Source organism: Vanessa cardui, chromosome 12 (genome assembly GCF_905220365.1).
Source record: "Vanessa cardui chromosome 12, ilVanCard2.1, whole genome shotgun sequence".
NCBI classification, from domain to species: domain Eukaryota; kingdom Metazoa; phylum Arthropoda; class Insecta; order Lepidoptera; family Nymphalidae; genus Vanessa; species Vanessa cardui.
Window position 1 is genome coordinate 8,077,403 of NC_061134.1, and position 21,331 is coordinate 8,098,733.

At 34.0% G+C, this 21,331-nt stretch overlaps 2 protein-coding genes across 4 annotated transcripts; both read right to left on the reverse strand.

Moving 5' to 3' along the window:
- Nucleotides 1-1,116: 1,116 nt before the first annotated feature.
- On the reverse strand, nt 1,117-20,303 carry LOC124534061 (transmembrane protein 47). 3 transcript variants are annotated; one of them, XM_047109721.1, is made up of 6 exons: nt 20,234-20,297; nt 10,758-10,954; nt 8,285-8,424; nt 6,796-6,858; nt 6,041-6,171; nt 1,117-2,362 (listed from the first exon to the last, which is right to left on the reverse strand). In XM_047109721.1, the coding sequence occupies exons 1-6, from the start codon at nt 20,282-20,284 to the stop codon at nt 2,327-2,329; spliced, it is 618 nt and encodes a 205-aa protein (XP_046965677.1). In that variant the 5' UTR covers nt 20,285-20,297; the 3' UTR covers nt 1,117-2,326. The 3 variants fall into 3 exon arrangements, 2 of the variants coding, with proteins under 2 accessions (XP_046965677.1, XP_046965678.1); XM_047109722.1 differs by having other exon boundaries at nt 1,117-4,691; XR_006966718.1 differs by lacking the exon at nt 1,117-2,362 and adding an exon at nt 5,873-5,890 and having other exon boundaries at nt 5,921-6,171; nt 20,234-20,303.
- LOC124534060 lies at nt 17,663-18,637 on the reverse strand. Its single transcript, XM_047109720.1, has one exon. The coding sequence runs from the start codon at nt 18,534-18,536 to the stop codon at nt 17,841-17,843; it is 696 nt and encodes a 231-aa protein (XP_046965676.1). The 5' UTR covers nt 18,537-18,637; the 3' UTR covers nt 17,663-17,840.
- Nucleotides 20,304-21,331: the final 1,028 nt, after the last annotated feature.

The window sequence follows — 21,331 nt, forward strand, 5'->3', positions numbered from 1 at the left end:
ACTATAGTAAGTTTTTTTAAATATTAGTTTTTGTATTGTTGAGTAAGAATTATTTACATTCGTTATTGGTTAAACAATTTATACAAAATGTTGCACTTTTTAATATATATGACATAAAATGGAAGTTTAAATTTTTTTTATACAATTGTATTTACAAATAAAATATTTTTCTTTTACATTTTGAGAAAACCGGAGATGGTTTCTCACATTTATAGATCTATTTAAAGGTTCAACTTTAATTTATATTTACAATTAGTATAATGAATATATGATGATTTATACTTTTATATATATTTTTAAATAAAAGTTTAGTACTTACCGAACTCGTTTTTTTTTGCTTCCAATGAATACCTATAATATTGACAAATCGGTGCTGTTCAATTCTATGGAATTCGGTATAAAAAGCTTTAAACTTTTTGTTTAACATAATATATTTATTTATGAAGCATCAATATTACTTAACTAATAATAGACCGGGAGATGATGACACAAAATATTTGATCATTTGTACCAGTATGGCGGTTCTTCGGGGGTCTAATTACGTAAAGGCAAAAAGGAAAATGATGGTCATAGTGTTCGCACCGGCGGCCCAATCGCGTGGGCGTTAATCGAACGCGTCTTATAAAAAACGAGTGTCGAACGATTTTTTCCACAAAAATGCTTGTTTTTCAGATAGTCGGAAAAAAATAAGTATGCGGTAGCGTAATGCCATACTTATCGGGTGTGACGTACTACCCGCCATAGCGACGCGAATACATTAATTTTAATAAAACAATTCAACCATTTGTACTAGGCTAATTTTTGCATAGCTGCTGTATGTAATTAGACCCCTGAAGAACCGCCATAGTGGTACAAATGACCAAATATTTTGTGTCTTCATCTCCCGGTCTATTAGGTGAATATGTGAAACTTATACAATGCTAAGTAAACTGTAAACTCTATTCCTTCCGGTTAATAGATCTCTACCAGAAGTAGTACAGGCCAATATATAGGTTGGTTATTTATGTGTTATGTATAGGGACTAAAATTATTACAAATAGTCACCCCTATCACCTAACGGGAACACGTCGAATTACCAGTAACCCTATATTTATAAAATAAATAAAACTACAATGCTACTATGTAGGTACTTTATTTAATAATCTCATTGATATGGTTTTTAACTTTGAAAAGGAAATACAATATTTCATATTTAACAGTTGGACAATTGCAAGAATTTTCCGACATTTCGAAATACTATAAATACAAAACTTATATCTATAGAGTAAAAGTAACAAAAAAATGATGACAAAATATATAAATTGTTACATGTCAGAAGATAATGCGGACATAGAAACACTTTCTAACCATCTTAACTTCACTAAATAAATACAAAAGTCAATGACGCAGCCAGGGGAAGCCTTGGTCGACACGACCGTTTCAAAATAAAGTTACACCACTAATTAATACGATTAATTAATTTATTTATAAAAAAATATAATTAAATAAATTAGTTAGAACCGTTGAAAAGACCAACACCAATGATATTCTAATAAACAGATATGTTATATCCATAATAAACAACAGAAAAAACGTGTGCCGCGCCGGGGACCGTTTATTTTTACATTTCGTTAAAAGTAAAAAGGATAGCTAGATAAAAACAATAAGTAAAAGGGATAACTAGATGTTTTAATTACGCAAAACGTAATTACTACGTAATTATGATGTATTATAACGTATTACTATGTAAAACGGCTAAAGGCAAACGTCACAATTAGGATGTTTTCTTGTCTTCACTTTTTGCGCGTTAATAACATATCTGTTTACTACAACATCATTGACCAACACCGACAAATGAGAGCAGAGATAATTCTTAATTGATTGAATTTGGCACAGATAAAATATAAACAAAACAATTATTAACAGTTAAAAATATCGCTCGGTCCGATGAAAAAAATTTTTCATTCAATATATAGATGGAATAATGAGGGCTGATAAAAATACTTCTATCTCTTTTCAACATTGGATTTTTTGTATTACGAGTACGAATAAAATATGTTCTCTTAATATTTAGGCCAGCTAAGTGAGGCTACCACTCCAAATACCGGCCACGCCAAAGACAGGAAGTAATTTCATATAATATAAAATTTACACTTATATTTACGATAATTTAATACATTACGATAAAGCTGTCCAACAAAAAATATACTAGTTGTAACATTGGCAGTGTTTCCTATTTGAGATAACAATTATACAGTCATTAATATAAACACAATTGTGTTAATAATTTTACAACTTCGTATTGCATATATCAAGTAAAACTTAATCACATACAACACAGTACTTATTATTCAGGAGAAACTTTTACATAGGATCGGGAGAGCTGAAAAAAAGATACAGACTTTGAAAATTTTATGAAACTACTTATATCCTAAAAAAAAATAGATCTATATCCATTTTACGACGATTTGTGTTTAAAGTGTTAGGCGTTTTAGTATTTACGATAAAGCCAAATGACGTCTAAAAATACTTTAATACAAATGTAGTTTGAGTACTTAAATGCACATCATTGAGGACTAACGGTCTCATTTACAAACGTTGCTCGACGTGTGTTTAGTAATACTGCTTTCTCTTTCTATCACCATCGACATTACATTCGAGGGAAGAAGACCGCATTATTTAACTAAACACCCGCTTTTATATTGACGTTTATAAGTTTGACCGCTAGATAAATTATTATAGTGACCTGTTTGAAGGATAGAGACAAGGATTCTATAATGTATTTAAATCGAACTGGAATGACAAGACAATCTAACAATGTTATGAGACACTTACTTGCTTAACTTACACATTCAATATTAAAAGACAAAAATACATCAACAATAGTAAAAAATAATAAATATACGAAATCAGTAAATTTGTTGAATTAAAGCCATAACCAAGAAAACACATACAAAGCTGAAATGGATACTACCTCCACTACCGCTTAATATACTCAGTTCTTTACTAGACGTAACTAAAAAACAACTATCTGATGAAATTCATTCCTTAATCATTATCATTATTTTATATAATATTACTATTTACTAATCATTTTCGAGTAATTACAGGTTTTCGTCTTATAAATCATTACATTAATAAGTGTTAAGAAAATATAGAGATTATCATGAAATCAATTTCAATTCCAAAACAGTCATCGTCCGAATAAAAACAAACGGAACTGGTCATCGTTAAAAATAATAACCGATAGATCGGTACACACGCATAGCTACTCTATTAAAATACGACAAAAAATATAGGTCGCACGGTCCAGTGCGCCGCGGTACCTAGGGGGTAACTTCTTAAAGAGTACGATTAATTCCTTTATATATCTCAGTAGTCATAGCCCGTAACAACTCATCAGCGGAGTCCATTCACACGTAACACTAATTGTGCAGTAACACTAATCGCAGGTCCACGCCTGCCCGAGCGCCTCGCGCGCCTCGCCCGCCGCCCGCCACACGCCACACGCCACACGCACGCCGCCCGCACACCGCCCGCACGCGGCCCGCACGCCGCACGCACGCCGCCCGCACGCCGCCCGCACGCAGACCGCACGCAGCCCGCAAGCCGCCCGCACGCCGCCCGCACGGATATCGCGTACCGACCGACTCGACTATCGGCCGCTACTCCACTACACGTACACACTACGACGAATAACTTAAAGCGAATAAATAAAAGCGACGCTCTTTGGAACGGTTTACATTCGAGGTACGCGACTACGGAATGACTGAATGCGCTCCCGTCGCAGCCGCCCGGCCGCTTGCGAGCCGGCTCTCAACGAAACGACGACGCCCTAATTATTATAATCTTAAAACTAAAAAGTTAACAAAATATGGCCGAGAGGCGATACTCACTCATGTACATATCGTTTACTTCAAATCGACGCCACTAAATATTGTATTGAGATTCCGATTATTGTTTGTTCAAATTCAAAACTACCCGTGAGATTTTTGTTTAATGGTTAGCTTAAATGAAAGTAATTAATTAAACGTAATTGAATTAAGCAAACTTTCGAGGCACATCATTTATATTACTTTTGTAAATTGAACTATGGCCATTATACGTCAACGTATTAAATAACAACGCAGCTCAATGGGAGCAATAACTTGAGAAAACAAATATTCGAGTCGAACACTATCCGATTGGAATCATAGCAGACCTTGCGAATGTCCAGGTCTAGCGTTGCGTTTTCAGCTTGCGCCCCGACAGCCACACAGAAAGCCACACTCAATACAGTCTGGACAAGCTTATAAGCTAAAATCGACAATATAAGTTTCCATCCCACCAAAACTGCACTATCATTTCGAACCACACCGCAATTTAACTAGATTTTTTTGTAAAAAAAAAATAATAGAACATAATTAATTTTAATATCCGTTTAAATGATATGCCAAATTTCGAATAACGTCGCTTTGACGGAGAGTTTAACTTACAGTAAAATATAAGAATAATCTTTCAAACGTAACCCCAACCGAATGAATCGAAACGTAACGATTAACTTAGTAATTGATCGTCGTACAATCGTCGATGAGTGTTCAAAGTGTGTGGTTCGTGGGCGGAGTGTGGTGCGGAGTGAGGTGTGGTGCGTGTGTTCGCTAGCGCGCTCACGGCACGAGGTCGGGCAGGCGCCCGCGGCCCTAGGGGCGTCCGCCGCCCTCCCCGCTCACCACCTGCGCACGACACACCCGCTGACACACAGCTCGCACCAACGACTAACCGATCATAAGCCGTATCTCGCATATCAACAGAAGTGACGTCATACTCTTTGATTTAATCATTTATTTATACAATGCAAATATATTAGTTACAAAGGTAAATTAAGATACGACCTAAGATGCAAGTTAGCAATCGATGTACTTCTAGATTTTACGATCAATCAGATACAAATAGTTTAACACATACAAACAATCGCTCTGATTGAACAAAAGCTTTACGACACAATTTTGTTTTTACACTTAGCGTTATGGTCATAGACAAAAATATTACGGTCGAGTCGAGAGTCGTCTCACTGTTGATCCTTCTTGAAAACTATATTTTTTGTCGACATACAGTATTAAAAGCAAGACTTTCAATACAACAGTGATAAAGTTCCAACTACACATCGATCATATTAAATTTGCCAATTTAAGAACCAAAGAGCATAACGCTAAGGAGTCGAAGGATATTCAGCAAAAGACGAGCACAGATATTGTCAATGTTGGTGATCACGGCAACAACTCAAACATGTATGAGAGAAAAAATCATTTGTGTCATTCTATTGCTACAATTCAACCGATCATGTAACTATAATAACTTTACTCGTCTCGACATTTAACAACAGGTTCACACGATCCGACTTTAGTTGACCGTTTTATTAGTAGAATTTACTCGCTCTAAGGGATCAATAAAAATTGGTTTGCACAAGTAAGATAGGAACGAAACCATGTAAATAGCAATCCAATTGATTGATTTTTCAATGAAATTTTATAATCAAAACACATCTTTTAATGTAAAACTGCTAACGTGGGTAGGTAAACATTTAAATTTAAAAAATCCTGAATTTAATTCTGTTGCTTCAACATGTCAGTTCAAATCCATTTCAAATAAGCAGTTGATCAACTGAAATCGAATCGCGTGAACACATTGGTAGCTGAATCCATTTGAGATGATCCCTGGTAAACGTCACAAATGAAAGAGGCCACCTCAAGCGAAAATTGTTTGCTACAAAATTGTTATATTTCCACAATTAAACACGAAACAATGCCATAAAAACCTATACCACGATTGTCATGAGTTAGCTATATAAAATAAAATCGGAATGATTTTCATTTGAACATTTTGAAAGATTGTGATTGGCTCAAAAAGTTACTTGGGGAACGGCTTAAATATTTCAGGGTATTTAAAATATTACACTATCTCGGAAGAATTACTTTATATGATTTATTGATTGAAATTCAAATGTCAATAAAGTGGTTAGTCTCAATTGAACCGGTGAAAACTAGTTTATTAAGCCTCGCGACGCATCCCTTCCCATACTCACTTTCCGTTCCTTGTAGTAGAGCTCTTCGCTCTCCTTGTCGCACAGCAGCAGCACGACGGCACCGAAAAGGAAGATGGCGGCGCCCCAACCCACGCCATACGCCCATCCGAACTCCCACACCGACCTGTTACCTAATAGCCGACAATCAAAATGTTTTAATCGAGAATTCGTAAATAAATGTAATACTCTTTTAAGGATATTATGACATTCGTAAATAAATGTAATAAAAGGATTTATGGCTCTTTTAAGGATATTATGACCAAAAGCGACGATTTCGAGGACAAGAATATGCAGAGAATAGAGTACTGTACAATGTCCGCACTAAGCTCAGTTACACACTGCTCCCTCACTTACTACTCCTCCCCTACTCCTTTACTACCACGGGGTGAGAACAGCTGCAGAACAGGCTATACGTGCTTTCAGAAGAACCAATATGTGTTACAGCACCAAGTATATAACTCTAGAACACTCCGAAGATTCGAAACCCTTGAATCTCGAAATCGATAGCCATATCACTAATCTTACAAGAGACAGTTTACAATATTTAAACTTACAACAATGATATATACTATATGATATTACGTATAATTAAATTTAGAGATTGAAACTTAGTTTATAAATCAAACTTAACTTGAAAAAAGTATATTTTGATTATGATTTTGACTTCACAAGCCTCGGGACTGTACTAAAAGACTGGAACTGAGAGATGAGTTATAAAATACATATAAGAAAGGTTGATATTATCAAATACTTACCCAGATTCAATTCTGCGGCGAAGCATACTGGGTATATGACAAGCGCTATTAAGATGCACATCACTGTAAGAAAGAAAATATTTTAGCCTTTTCGTAGAATCATTTCAATGGCCTCTGAGTCGCTTCTTGCTGTCCGATAAGAGCCGAATGAGGTCAGATCAGGCGGGTAGTTTTGCCGCTGGTCAACTTTAAGACCTTGCTGTTCAGAAAATACATACAAATGATCGAAATATGTTATCGATGTCAAGTTCGTTATTAAACTATAAGTATACTAATAATATAGGATCCAGATTTTAAATCTTAACAAAAACTACAGTTATGGATGTCTATAATGAATTAATAGAATTTTCAATTGGACAGAATCACTCGAATTTTATGCTCCGAAATTTAATTTCACGCTAAAAAAATATGCTAGTTTATAATTCAGCTAGCAGTCTCCCGCATCCTGAAACGCTAAACGCTTACCGCGACATCAATTCGAAGTATTAGTAATATAATGCTGATTTAGCTCTTTATATTCAAATAGTAAAATATATAAAAACTATTTTTAAACAAAGGAAATTGCTAATTTTGCTAAACATTCCTCAGGTCCAAGTAATTAAGTTAACTTAGATGATAGATATATCCTAACCAAAGATTAGCAGCATCAGACCCGCGTGGAAAATACATGTGCTTAATCGGTTTATATAAATCATATAATGCTGGGAAACAAAACATATTGTGTGAACACTATCGTGATGCGTGCCTCTCATTATGTATGTCTATCTCTTTCTAACTTTTCAGACCAGCCATCGGTTTCGCTCTTACGGCAACACTCGTGTCATGTGACAGTACCGACATTAATATACGTAACTAAACGCCAGCGTGACGAACGCGCCGACCGGAGTGCACGAGGCGGAACTAGTAACTTAACACCTTACAGAGTTGCGAGACAATGATTATTTTATACACATTTGGAACAAATAAATAAAACGCTGAACTTTTGTCTTTCACATGAAAAAAGTTAATTATTATGTACAGTCAGGGGTAAGAAAAGGTTCGTCACCTTAAGATCTATTTTCGTGTGCTCAGTATGAGCGATAATCTGATTTACCGATATAGAATGACATATTGCGTCGCAATGATTTGATGTTTAGATTCAAAAGGTACTATGAGTTTAAGACTTGATAAAAGGAATTAAATTTAAAACTGACGAAGGTTTTCTTACTGTGACTGTAAATAACGTCTTCATTTATAAGAATACGTCTATTGTAGATTTATCATAAATATTGGAGATATATTCCACAATTTCGGTTCCCAAAATATTTGAAAAACAACATTAAAAAAAAAAAAAAAATTGTTCGATCTTTGGTTTTTCAAATATGAAACTAAAGTCGAAATATCAGTTTCGTTTCATCCTAGGATTACTGTTGAAGTTTGATATTTAAATATTCATACGAGATGTGTCATGAGTCATGGTCAATGTAATAGAACGATGGGTATTACATACGCGCTAGTGACATGGCGAGCACCGCGAACCGGTAGTAGCGGAACTTAGTGCGGTGGTCGGCCGAACGCAGACCGAGCCCTGTTAGTAGCGCGCCGCACACATCCGCCGCCAGCGTCGCCACGCACAGCCCCGCCGCAGCCCTGCCGAAACGATCGCATTTGTTTAACCAATGTACCATACAATCAATGTTACATTATTGTTATTGCACATATAATAATCGGTCATTAGCCTATTTATTACGATAAAGTATAATGTGTGTATCAATATGCATCATGTATCTAAAGTATGTAGTTTTATTATACCTACCCACAAATGTTAAGTAGATACGGCTGTAGTTTCTTGCATTATATTATAAAACTATATTAATGTGGTGATGTCATCTTAAATAAATTTCATCTTGTCTGCAATTTAATAAATCTGTAACCTAACCATATGTACCATAAAAAAAAAAAATTTCTTTATCGATTTTATTTGTGCTATGAATAATAAGATGTCGAAATTAAAAAAAAAACATATTTGACACATACAAGATCAAAAAGAATTTTGTTTAATTGGCTTTTGCCATAAAAAATATTCGCATAGCAACGATGACCGATTTCAAAACGAATGACAAAATTCTTTACCAATTGAGCATATAGGTATAACAAGGTAAAAAAAAATCATATCTTAATCTTTAAAATGACTTCGACGCTGATAAAACTTACGATAACATGCAATTTTATGTTTTATCAAAGCCGGAATGCAATTCAATCAATATTTTACACACAGACTTTATAAATAATGATAACAGTCCTGAGATCATTATGTTTTAATGTATGAAACTTAGGTTTTTATTAAAACAAACTATTGCTTTACTTTACTTTATTGTATACCATACAGAGAAAAAAATAAATACAACATAAAGCCTCAATATAAGAGGCGTAGAATTTTAGGGACCTAATCGCTAAATAGCGATCTTTTCTAAGCGGTGTAGATTGGAATAGCTCATTGAATGTGAGGTGGTTTTAGATGCTGAAGCAATAATAACATAGATTATTACTTAGATAAAGGACTAAATAAGTATCTAGATGAAAGTACTAAACTATCGCAGGTGCATTTCACTGCACGAAAGTTACAAGTGTGATGGCAGTATTCCACGATTCAACACTGCGCTAGGACTTGAGGCAAAACGTGGTATCCGAGCTAATATTATGTCGTAATCTATCCATAAATAATCATATTTGACGCATATAATATGCATTTTTGCATATAGATGAATAAAAAAAAAAATTCACAATCTACAGTACTGTTAGAATAACTTTGATTAGGAACATTTTTATTCTCTTTTTTTTTTATTTTTCGCCGTATGCAGATGAATATGAATATTGAAACAGTGAAGATCACTATTAAATACAGTTATACCACGGTTGCTAGATTCCGGTCGTCTTGATACTTGTAACAAAGACTTCGCTAAAAGGCGACCTCTTAATGCGCTCAGTTTTAAAATGGAGCTAGGAAAATAAGAGCCGACTCTCGGTCTCATTGTCCTATAGAGGATCACTGGAGACGACCACAAGTTGATGAAAGCTATATTCAATGATATTCTAATAAACAGATATGTTATATCCATACTAAACAACAGAAAAAAAGAGTTTTTAGTTTATTTTTACATTTCGTTAAAAGTAAAAAGGATAGCTTGATAAAAACAATAAGTAAAAGGGATAACTAGATGTTTTAATTACGCAAAACGTATTACTACGTAATTATGATGTATTATAACGTATTACTAAAACGACTAAAGGCAAACGTCCCATTTAGGACGTTTTCTAGTCTTAACTTTTTGCGCGTTAATAACTTATCTGTTTACTACAACATCATTGGCTATATTGTACCTATACTATTTGATTAAATATACGTAGCGGTACATTTTATCGACAATAAATCTTCACAAAATGGAAATGACTTATAAGATATATAAAAATTTAATTTAATAACTACTTTTAAATCGACTTTTAAACAAAATTGTATATAAATGTAAAACTACGAGACGAACTTGGCAAGAATCTTAGAAGTTACTCCTATGCAACTTTTTAAAATAAAGTATCTACTACACCTTTTTAGGTCCTAAGATCCTCCATCTTTTGATCAAAATGATAAAAACGTGTCAATAACAAAGAATTTAATTTAACAGCTCTTTATGCGTTTTTTCATTTTAAAATTTTGTATCCAATTAATAATGAATTATTTACTGACAAAATAAGGTCGTCTCAAAAAAGATTGGATACGTTAATATAATAAAATTTGACTGTTAGTAATTAGTTATTAGCGTGTGAGTCATTTTACGTCAGTGTGGTGAAAGTTAAATCTCAATCGCATGACGCAGCAAAAAGAAGGATTTAGTACAATTTTTCGTTAAAAATATATTAAAGAAGCCATATTTTAAGTGATAAACACTTCGCATCACTTTCTTGTAAAAATTTGAGTTAGAACTTACTTGATGTATGGCGCAGGTCGCGCAGCGTAGCAACCAGGTTGTGCTGTAATGTCGAAGGGAAGTGGTGTGGGAGCCTCTGGATCTATGCAGTGCATGAACAGGCCTTGTCTCCAGCCAGCCGCCATTAACCAGTCGGCTGACGCCAGGCCTAACACCATGAGTATCACCACAAGAAGGCCGCATATTAACGCTATCACCTGAAATAAGGAAATTAAAAAAATAAATAAAACGAGTTGTTCAATTTATGGTACAACACTTGCGACCCGCTCACGCTTCGCACGGGTGCAATAACTACAGAATTTGTTTATTTACGAAATCACATTAGAAACTTCTAAAATGATCAGTGTTCCTCAACTATATTGTCCACGTATTACATACAAAAACCTTCCTCTCGAATCATTCTATCTATTTAAAAAAAACCCCCAACGTGTGTGTTTACATCATTTTAAAACATCTAAAATTATTAGTGTCTTTACTATATTGTGCATGTACTGTACATATAAACCATCCACTTGAATCAATCTATTTATTAAAAAAAACCGCATGAAAATCCGTTGCATAATTAAAGATCTAAGCATACATAGGGACAAACAGCGGTAAGCGACTTTGTTTTATGCTATGTAATGATAATTACCTCAAAGAGCATACTTATATTTTCATAAGACGTGTTGTGTCATTAATCCGATTTTTTTTGTATTAAATAATATTATGCGTTCTGCGTAACGTTTCATCAGACTTGCCTTATTTGGGACAAATGCCTATTAACGTGTAATCATTGATTGATTAGGTCACATTAGGTCGGACCGACATTAGTGTTTATTTACCTACAACAGCGTCGAGTGAATACTGGCCTACGTTTTGTAAAACACTATTCACGTAAGCTGATAATCAACACCAAAACATTTACTATTATTTATTACATAGAATACGATTTAGTATTGTGATTATAATTTGTGAAAAACCTGCATCGACAACTAGTATTAGTAAGTATACAAATTTATACAACGCAAACATTAAGCTAAACAATAATTTAATTTCAACAAAAGTAAAACGTAAACACCACTCAATTTACGGAATAACCATTTCATCTAACAAATAAACACAAGGATGGTAAAACCTATTAAAATTTGTTTGTTTTTTACGGGTATATTTATTGAAACGTTGTTATATTTCAAACATGTTCTCATTTCAAATTTACATAATATATTTTCAGATCTGGAAAATAATACATGAAACACAAACTGTATATTGGTATAGATCTATTAATTCACGTAGATGCGCCCCCTGTGTTAAGACATTGGAGTGCATACGTTGAGCGACACTCAAGCTTACAAGATATATTTGTGTGTGCGTACAACGACTAAGAGACAAGACAGCAAAAAAAGGAAAATCAGATTAATTTAATATGTTTGTTAAGCTTATTTAATTCAAAAATCCACACGACTTATATTTGCTTACAGCTTTCAGCTGAGTGATAATTTAACAGGATGTTGCAGAATCAACTGAATTGTAAAATAGGGACAGAAGCATCGTTAGACGATTTATTATAATTTATTTTTTATTTTGAATGGAGTTTTTTTTCTACCATTACCATGAAGCGAAGGCATAACGATTTGCTGCAAAACGTATCCCGTATAATAAAAATACTGTTTACTTTATAGATATTATAATGTCAAAAATAGCAGTAACATATCGCATATATTATTTTCCAATGTCTATATAATACTGCAACATGACTGATCTATTTTATTTCTCAGACTGCTTTGAATCTAAGAAATGAAAATGCAGCATATAAAGTAAAAACCTTTTCTACAATGAACATCAAAGACAAAATGTTTCCCATTCCGACGGGGCCGCGTAGTTTGTCATCCATCAAGCACGCGTCTCGCTATAAGCAAAAGTTGAACTAGAAATTATAACGGATTGTACGATGAGACTATACAAAAGCGAGGGTAAGAAAAACGTGAAAGTGAGAGGCCGCATGGTGTCTCGAGGAGAAGCGGGGGCGTGCGATGCTCATCGATCGGGGGCCGGGACTGCGCGCTTGGACTCGACTGCCATCAGCTGTTTGTGGAGTCAAACGTCTCAAGCAAGTCCGACTTAAACTGTTTATATAATCGACGACTTACCAGGTGCTTTCGTCTTTTGTTTATTATACCTATATCATCTATATAAAAATAAACAGATAAAACGGTTCCGTATTTATGTCTTCTCTGGTTTTTTAAGTAGTAATTTTTAATCGACAGCTGTTAATGAGCTTTAGATTGACTTATCGATAAAAGCTCTTTTGTAAGAATAATAAAAATGTTTTAAACATGCAAATTCATACTAATATGTATTTAAATTGTTGTTGTTGAATTTATTAAAATGTTTTTGATTAAATGAACCATTGTTTTCTATATTTCATAGTTTTGGATAATTTTAAACTTGATACAGGATATATGTAAGAATGATGAAAATAATACTACATATTTTATATCAAATGATATTAAATCAGTGACTTGTACTACTTAAACCCTAGTAATCTTTCAATCGAACAATGCACAGGATGCGAGTAAGAGGGATTTAATTCATTAAATAACAAAACGACTTTGATTTGGGGGTTCTTGTTCGGACACGTGTATCAGGGTCATGTGACACAAAACATGTACAATAAACGGGAGTGAATAATTTATATATTTAACGTTTGCCCTATATCACTTATTTTTTTATTCATACTGAGTTCTATGAAAATTTACACTTCATTCAACAATTATATGGCTTTCAATACAATTGTTTCAATATCAATACCCCTTTATTCATGACGTCAAATAACTTCTTTACAACAATACTTAAGTATCAATTATGAGCTGCCAGTTTCTGGTATTGTGAAAAATTAAAAAGTCCAAATTAATAATCTCTATGTAATATATTTTTAAACTTGTGTATACTGTCTAGACTATATCTATCCAGACGAAATTTACGATCTTGCCACCGTAATTTTGCAGGATTCGTCCAGAGTTCAAACAGAAGACCGAAGAAAATCAACGTGCAAAAGCTAAAGGCGACTATTTTTTATGGATGGCGACGGAAATTTGCGAATAAAATATCTACCTATGGTATTGTACATTGGACGGCCAATATTATGAGAAAATACAGGGTTACCCATGCCTATTCATTATTAGCGAAATTCCCCAAATTGGGGAAAGGAAATGTCCTAATTCCCCGCACAGAAATAATGGAAAAAAATCATGTTATTATTATATATGTTTGTTTTTCATTTCCTAACAATAAAAACAAATTTTCGAGGTAAATTTCGTCAAATCAGACTAATCATGATTACTGACGACCTTTTTTTTTCATTATCCCCACATACGACAATCCCCACACTCATCCCCGATCGCCTTGCGATTCCCCGCAATTTGGGGAATTCCCCACACGTTGGCAACGCTGAGAAAATATCAACTTAGGTTCGTAAAGCAGGAAGTTAGCACGTGGAATGCTCTTACTTAAAGACAACGCTCGTTAGTGCAGCACGTGAGGCGAGACAGGCCTTGAAATTTATCAGATATTAACCACAACGACGCACAGTCACAGAAAAAAAACTTACGGTCAGGATATTTTAGGATGACAAGGAATAAAAATCCGCGGTCGTCGTCGTCGTCGACATCAGTCAAGGCATCATTTTGAAAACGATGATTATTTTCGAAAGCTTTAACGGTATTACGAAAAATAAAATTTATACTAATTCTATTTCACTCGAGGCAAATTATATTAAAAAATAAAAAAAAACTTTTTTAACTTTTTAAGTATGAATTTATCAGCCTTTTTTCGTATGGATTTTTTCTTCTGATAATAATACTAAGGCTTATTATATAGAGATTTTGTATTGACATAAACGTAAGTAAGTATCGTAATTTCCTTACTAAGAAACAATTAGTCAGCATTGAATGTCTGGTAAACTGTCTTTGAAACATTGAAAACATAGTGTCTGTAACACTATGTTTTTTTGATGTAATCGTCTTAATGAAGAAATAGCTTCATTTTAACATTTAATAAAATTTGGTTTGTTTTTTCGTATTTTGTTATTAATATATCAAAATTTAAAGAAGTTACAAGAATATCGTCATGATGAATCTGTTAAAGAAATTCTATGCAGATGCACTCTATTCTATTTTAAACAATCTTATAAGTAAGTAATACTTTGGATACCTGCTGTACTTAAAAATATATAACTACGAAAAAATACCTACAATTTTGTACACATAACAATATTGAACATTTTGTATAACCTGTGCAATTTGATTGGCCGGCATCTCGTCTTGTTCAGATGCAAATTGCGGCGGTGGCGGTAATACGGGCGGCAGGGCGCGCGGGTGCGAGCTGAGCCCGCCCGGGCCGGCGCCCGCGCGCCCCTGCATGCGCGCACGCTTTCACGGAACACGAAAACCACGCCGAGATGTGCACACTTAACACATCACTTGACACGTTACAACTTATATACAACTCCACACACTTATTAAAATCAAAAGGTTTTCAATTTATAGATAGTATTAAAACGATATATTTTAAGGTAGCTAAACTTTCATTGATAATATGGAGTGAACGATAAAGTTACTGTTATTATGCTGAAATAGAAGAGTTTAACGAGGCTGTCTTGAACTATTAGCAAATTCAAGCAAATATGTATGTATAATGAATGAATACACCTAGAAATAAAATTGAACTGTGGTAGGTTTTTTTAATAAAAAGCAGGAAGTTAGAAACACTCGGACTGGTGAAATTAGGTCAGAGTGCGAATTAAATGTAGAGAGAGAATACCAGCGGGTTATGCTGTTCAGTAATTATGAAAAAAGTATTGAAGGAGAGCTGCGTCGTATAACGCTAAATGAAATTTGTAGTTAATATTAATATGCTAATATGTATTTTTTAATTTAAACACATTTTCTTTAGATTAATGCAGTTAACCTATAAATTAACAAAAAAGATCCGAGATAGCATAGTTGTTAGATAATATCAATCTAAGAGTACACATTAAAACCGGTATAGCACTACTGAATTTTCATGTTAAATTTCTCATTATATGATAATAGTTCATCTTCTACTCGTGCGCGAAAGAAAACGTCACAAGGAAACCTGTATGTGTCGGATGATAATCTGCCAAATCACAATGTTTTTTCACCAAACCGCATTAGAATCGTTCCAAATATTATCAAAAGGAGAGCTATAACCCAGCAGTGGGACTTTAACCAGCTATCTGTAACTTTTACTACTAAAAGATAATTTAAATAAATTCGTACATAAAATTTTAATTTGTACTGACTAACTGAAATGTTATAGATTTTATTTACGGGTTTCTTGAAAATATTACAAATATTTAAAACAATTTAGAAAACATACAAAAAGTTGCAATGATAACTCAGCATGACCAAAAAAATATATTAATTGAATCAAAAATCAATTTCGATAACAATACTTAGTGTAATGTAAAATTCATTTCAAACTTCCAAGTACAACGAATGTTATAATGAAAATATTAAATCATGACGGTAAACTCTGGTTCAAAACAAACAAAAGGATTCGTTCGTACTCTTTTATTAATTCTATTAACGGATGTAGAAGACTTGCAGAGCGCCAACATTAAATCCAATAATAGAAAGACTAACCTAACATTAACAAACAATAAACTGTAACTAGAATGCCCCGAGTAATCGCATGTATACGAGACTTTTTATTAATTTGATATCTTTGTGTCACGGCTATCATGAGATAAGAAATTATATTAGAATTAAAATTGTTCTTCATTTACATTTGATAATATTGCAACTTTAAAAACTGGATCTTATTCAAACCATTTAAAAATTTAGTATACTAGGTTAGGTAAATTTGTCACAAGCATCAATGTGTTTAAAATTAACCGTGAATTGGTTGAATGGAATTTATTTAAAATTATGTTTCATGTGTTAAATAGAACCTCTTAACAACACCACACGCATCAGATGAAGTTGTTTTTTTTTTTGTTTATTTGCACTCAATATTACCGGTTCTCAAATGTGCTAGGCTAAATACATTTAATAAATTACTCTTAATTTTTTTCCTAAAAAAACGTAATTTTCCACAAATTTAATCTATTAACATTAATTGTTAAGTTCAACATAAATTATTTTAAGTGTGAGTATGTCACGGATAACCTTCGCATAAAAATGATCATCGCGGGAAACAATATCTTAGAACAAAAATTTGAGACAATTTAAACTTGCTTCCACCATTCAATCCAATTGAATAAAAACTATACTCAATAATTGATATCAATATTAAACATGGTAGAGGTTCTTTTACTTTTAACGATTGCAAACTTAATGTAATATTATTAGCTTTTTAGATATATAATCGGGGTGCCAAGGATTGGAAAAAATCTGTGTCATGAGAATTAGTACAAGAAATTAGGCCAAACTATGACGTCCTTGGTAACAAACAGTGTATTAATTCCTCAGTTATTTTCATTGTTTGTTTGGTTAGACGTAAAAACAAGCTCCACTCAAGAAATACCAAAATTAAAAAATACGTGCAGTTAAATAAATATTACATATCATATCATTTCACCAAATTTTTGGTTATGTTACGAGTTTTGCGCATTGAGACGCGCCGACTTCGTGATCCTACAAAAACCACCTTTGATTTCTTTAAATAATAACTTCGTCGTATAATTGCACCACTTCAATTGTTAAGGAATGAAATAGAATACTGGAACAAAGAGAGACAAGTAGTGTTTGGGGAATAAATAGACAGCAGGGATACGTCCGAATAGCTAGTTCTCGGCATTTATTGGGCGGTGGAACCGGGCGGCGCGGCGCCTGACGCGAGACTGCCCGCCCGACGCCCTACACCTCACATCTGCCACCCTTCCGAGCGCCAACAAAACGCAGTTTACGGAAAAAACGTTTATTAGCCAAAACGCTACTTAAACTTCGATCACTCTACAAAAACCGTGAACAATGCTTAGCTTTTTACTATAACACAGATAGCCTTTGGTGCATTACATAGTAAACTATAAAAATATAAACATATTTAAGGCAGTTTTCTTTTTAATGATCCTCTTGAATTTCACACCTGAGTTATTTGTAAAGGCGGGCGATGACACTGACGATGTGATGGATCCGGAGATCGTTGGCAACAAAATGTTTTAAGAGTACGAAATCGTCGAGAACACTCTGATCTCGATGGAAGTCTTAACCATTTTCGAGAATTATTCGCACCAAATGTTGCAACCATTCGATCGCCTGGCTTTGAGGTGTCATACACAATTTTGGGACTTGCAATGCTCTCAGAGTTTGGATTTACCCGATATTTAGCCCCTGATATGGCTTTCTTTATACCATTAACTGTACGATGAGAAGAACTTTCCTTATTTTGATCCATTTTCATTACAGAGAGTTGTATTGGCGATGGCGATGAAATCAAATCGTTATCTCTCCGGAGAAAATCTCTTATTCGGCTCAAAACTGTGGGAGGCGGATCCGTGTTCGTGCCCACGGTACAGAGGCGCGGACTCGCATCGCATCCAATAGGCACGGTGGTAGGACCATACGGTTGAGAAGGAAGAGTAAATGCGTGTCTCGGTGAAATGTCTTCATTTTGCTGATAAGCCAGTTGTAGCGTGCTTATGCTCAAAATCGGTTCTGGTGGGGGCCATAATTCTCTTGTAGGTGGGACAGGAGAAGGCCTCTCCCCCAACATTCGCCTAGCGAGTTCGGACGGCTGCCATAAAGAACTAGCTGCTAAGTTTCCGTGCGTTTGCATCACGATTCAAGTGACCACTAACAGTGCAAAAGCATATGGGCTAATCCAATACTGGGTTTTTTGCACTTGTCAGTATTCACAGATAAAATGTATACCATCTAACGTTTACCTTTTTATTGGATTAGAGATTAATGTTAGTAAAGCTCGATGTTTGTCCTGTTCATCTTACTTAATCAATTTCAATGTTATTAAATTTAATGCAATAATATAACACGTTTTAATTGTTTTCGTTTATCTCTCGAATATAAATAGTTTTTTTGCATAATATTATAGTAATACTATGAAGGCTTTTGTTTTCTAAGAGCTGAGATGGCCCAGTGGTTAGAACGCGTGCATCTTAACCGATGATTTCGGGTTCAAACCCAGGCAAGCACCGCTGATTCATGTGCTTAATTTGTCTTTATAATTCATCTCGTGCTCAGCGGTGAAGGAAAACATCGTGAGGAAATCTGCATGTGTCTAATTTCATTGAAATTCAGACACATGTGCATTCCACCAACCCGCATTGGAACAGCGTGGTGGAATATGTTCCAAACCTTCTCCTCAAAGGGAGAGGAGGCCTTTAACCCAGCAGTGGGAATTTACAGGCTGTTATTGTTTTATTTTCACTAAGTTATATCTAGGTAGGTAAATTTACTGAAATACAACAAGAACTACTGAATAAAATCGATTTATATTGCAGTAGCTTATCTTTTTCTGCCTTTCTGACACGAAATTTCCGATAGCAAACCCGACCGTTCCGAACCGACTGCTTTGAAATTCAGCGTAGTTACTTCCGCAATTCCTCACTAAGAGAGTTTTGCCAATTCAGAGGTGGAAAATGGAAAGTGTAACTTTTAATAACTTTTAATAACACATACAAAGTAAGGGCGGAAAACTAGTCAGGATATATATTTGTTACTATGACTTATCAGTAAATTTCAAGAGATAAATGTCTGTATTCATACAAACAATAAGTCACATAGACTGTATATTGTCATTACGTAACATTCCCAAGGCATGCATAAGTTAATCACTATGCAATAGCATCCATATGACTAACACTCGGTGATAATGACATACATTTAGGTATAACAAGAGAATTCTAAGATAAAAACAATTTATATATGGGCCACCTGATGGTTAGTGGTCACCATCACCCATAGACAATGACGCTGTCAGAAATATTAACTATTCCTTACATCGCCAATGTGCCACCAACCTTGGGAACTAAGATGTTATGTCCCTCGTGCCTGTAGTTACACTGGCTCACTCACCCTTCAAACCAGAATACAACAATACTGAGTACTGTTATTTGGCGGTAGAATAACTGGTGAGTGGGTGGTACCTACCCAGACGGGCTTGCACAAAACCCTACCACCAAGAAATTTGATTGAATATATCACAATTTTTTAAAAACAAATGTTGATGGAAAATATGGAATTTCAAAGAACTTGCCATGTCTCGCACATACCTAGAATATTAGGTTAATCTAAAGAAACGAATTATTAATGCCTAAAATGTTGATTTAATTGGGAAATTTCCTGCAAGGATTTTAAGCATGGTTTAATTCAATGTAGTCAGAATCTCTACATTGAATCTATAGACAGAATCCCTAGTAACTAAATTGAGTCAAGCCCTTTTTAAAATTGTTTAGAATGAATAAACATATTTTTTAATTCATTCGAACCAATCATTATTAGAAGTAATACTCTTACCTTAAGTGGTCGAGTGATAGTGACGGTCTCTATCATAGTAGTCGATGCCATTTTGATATATTGTTACCTGCAAGTAAAGAGTGGAACGATCAAATAATTGTATATAATTTTTGTTTAATAAATATAAATGCAAAATTTTAGATTATTTTTCTGAACTGGTAATGCGAATACTTAATAAATTATTAAACATTTAGCATATCAATCTTAAGCAAGTGTGCAAATATTAAAACCAAAAATATATTTATTGTTCTTATATCAAAATACATATCTCACGGAGGCCCTAATCTTAGGGGCCAGTGACTTCCCTATCAATGTTTTAGTTCAACTTTAAATTTAATGCTTAAATCAATAAAAATTATCATAATCCAAATTTGTATTTTTAATTTACATAAAAAAGAAGAATTGAATTGGTGAAGAAAATGGAAGAAATCCTGTGTTTTGATGATATTTTGCAATATAACATAATATATCCACCAACACATTGTGGGAAAACTCCAAAGCTTCCTCCTTTGTAGGAGAGCAGACCTTACTGTACCTTAAAATATTTCCGGGTGATCACTTAATTTTTTTTTTAATGTTAAATAATAAATTTGTGCTACTACATCGAAAACGGTAGTCGATACGCGAGTTTATCGTGGAGGTCATAATATGACACATCCATAAATCAAGGTTCTACCATAACCCAAATATTTAAAATATTTATATGTATAAAGCATCGTCTCTTTTTCATCATTCATAATTCAGTATTACTTTGAAAAATTGTTTACAAACGATTTAAGTAAAAGAAAATACTATAAGCGTGTTAATTATAATGATTACTTACATGAATTAAGATTTTACAAATGCACCTCCCGATCAAGTTTTAATACAACACGATTGACTAAAATATCCAATCAATACAATGACAAAATTACACAAAGGTATAATTTCATACAAAATTCTGACACAATAACATAACTCCCAAGTGCAAGTGTTCGAAAGACTAATACATTCTACAATCTATAATTGTCTATAAATTCACATAACCATAGAGCCATATTAATATGGGCACTACACCTGCGTATTACGAATATCCAGTATTTATTTTTACTTTACATT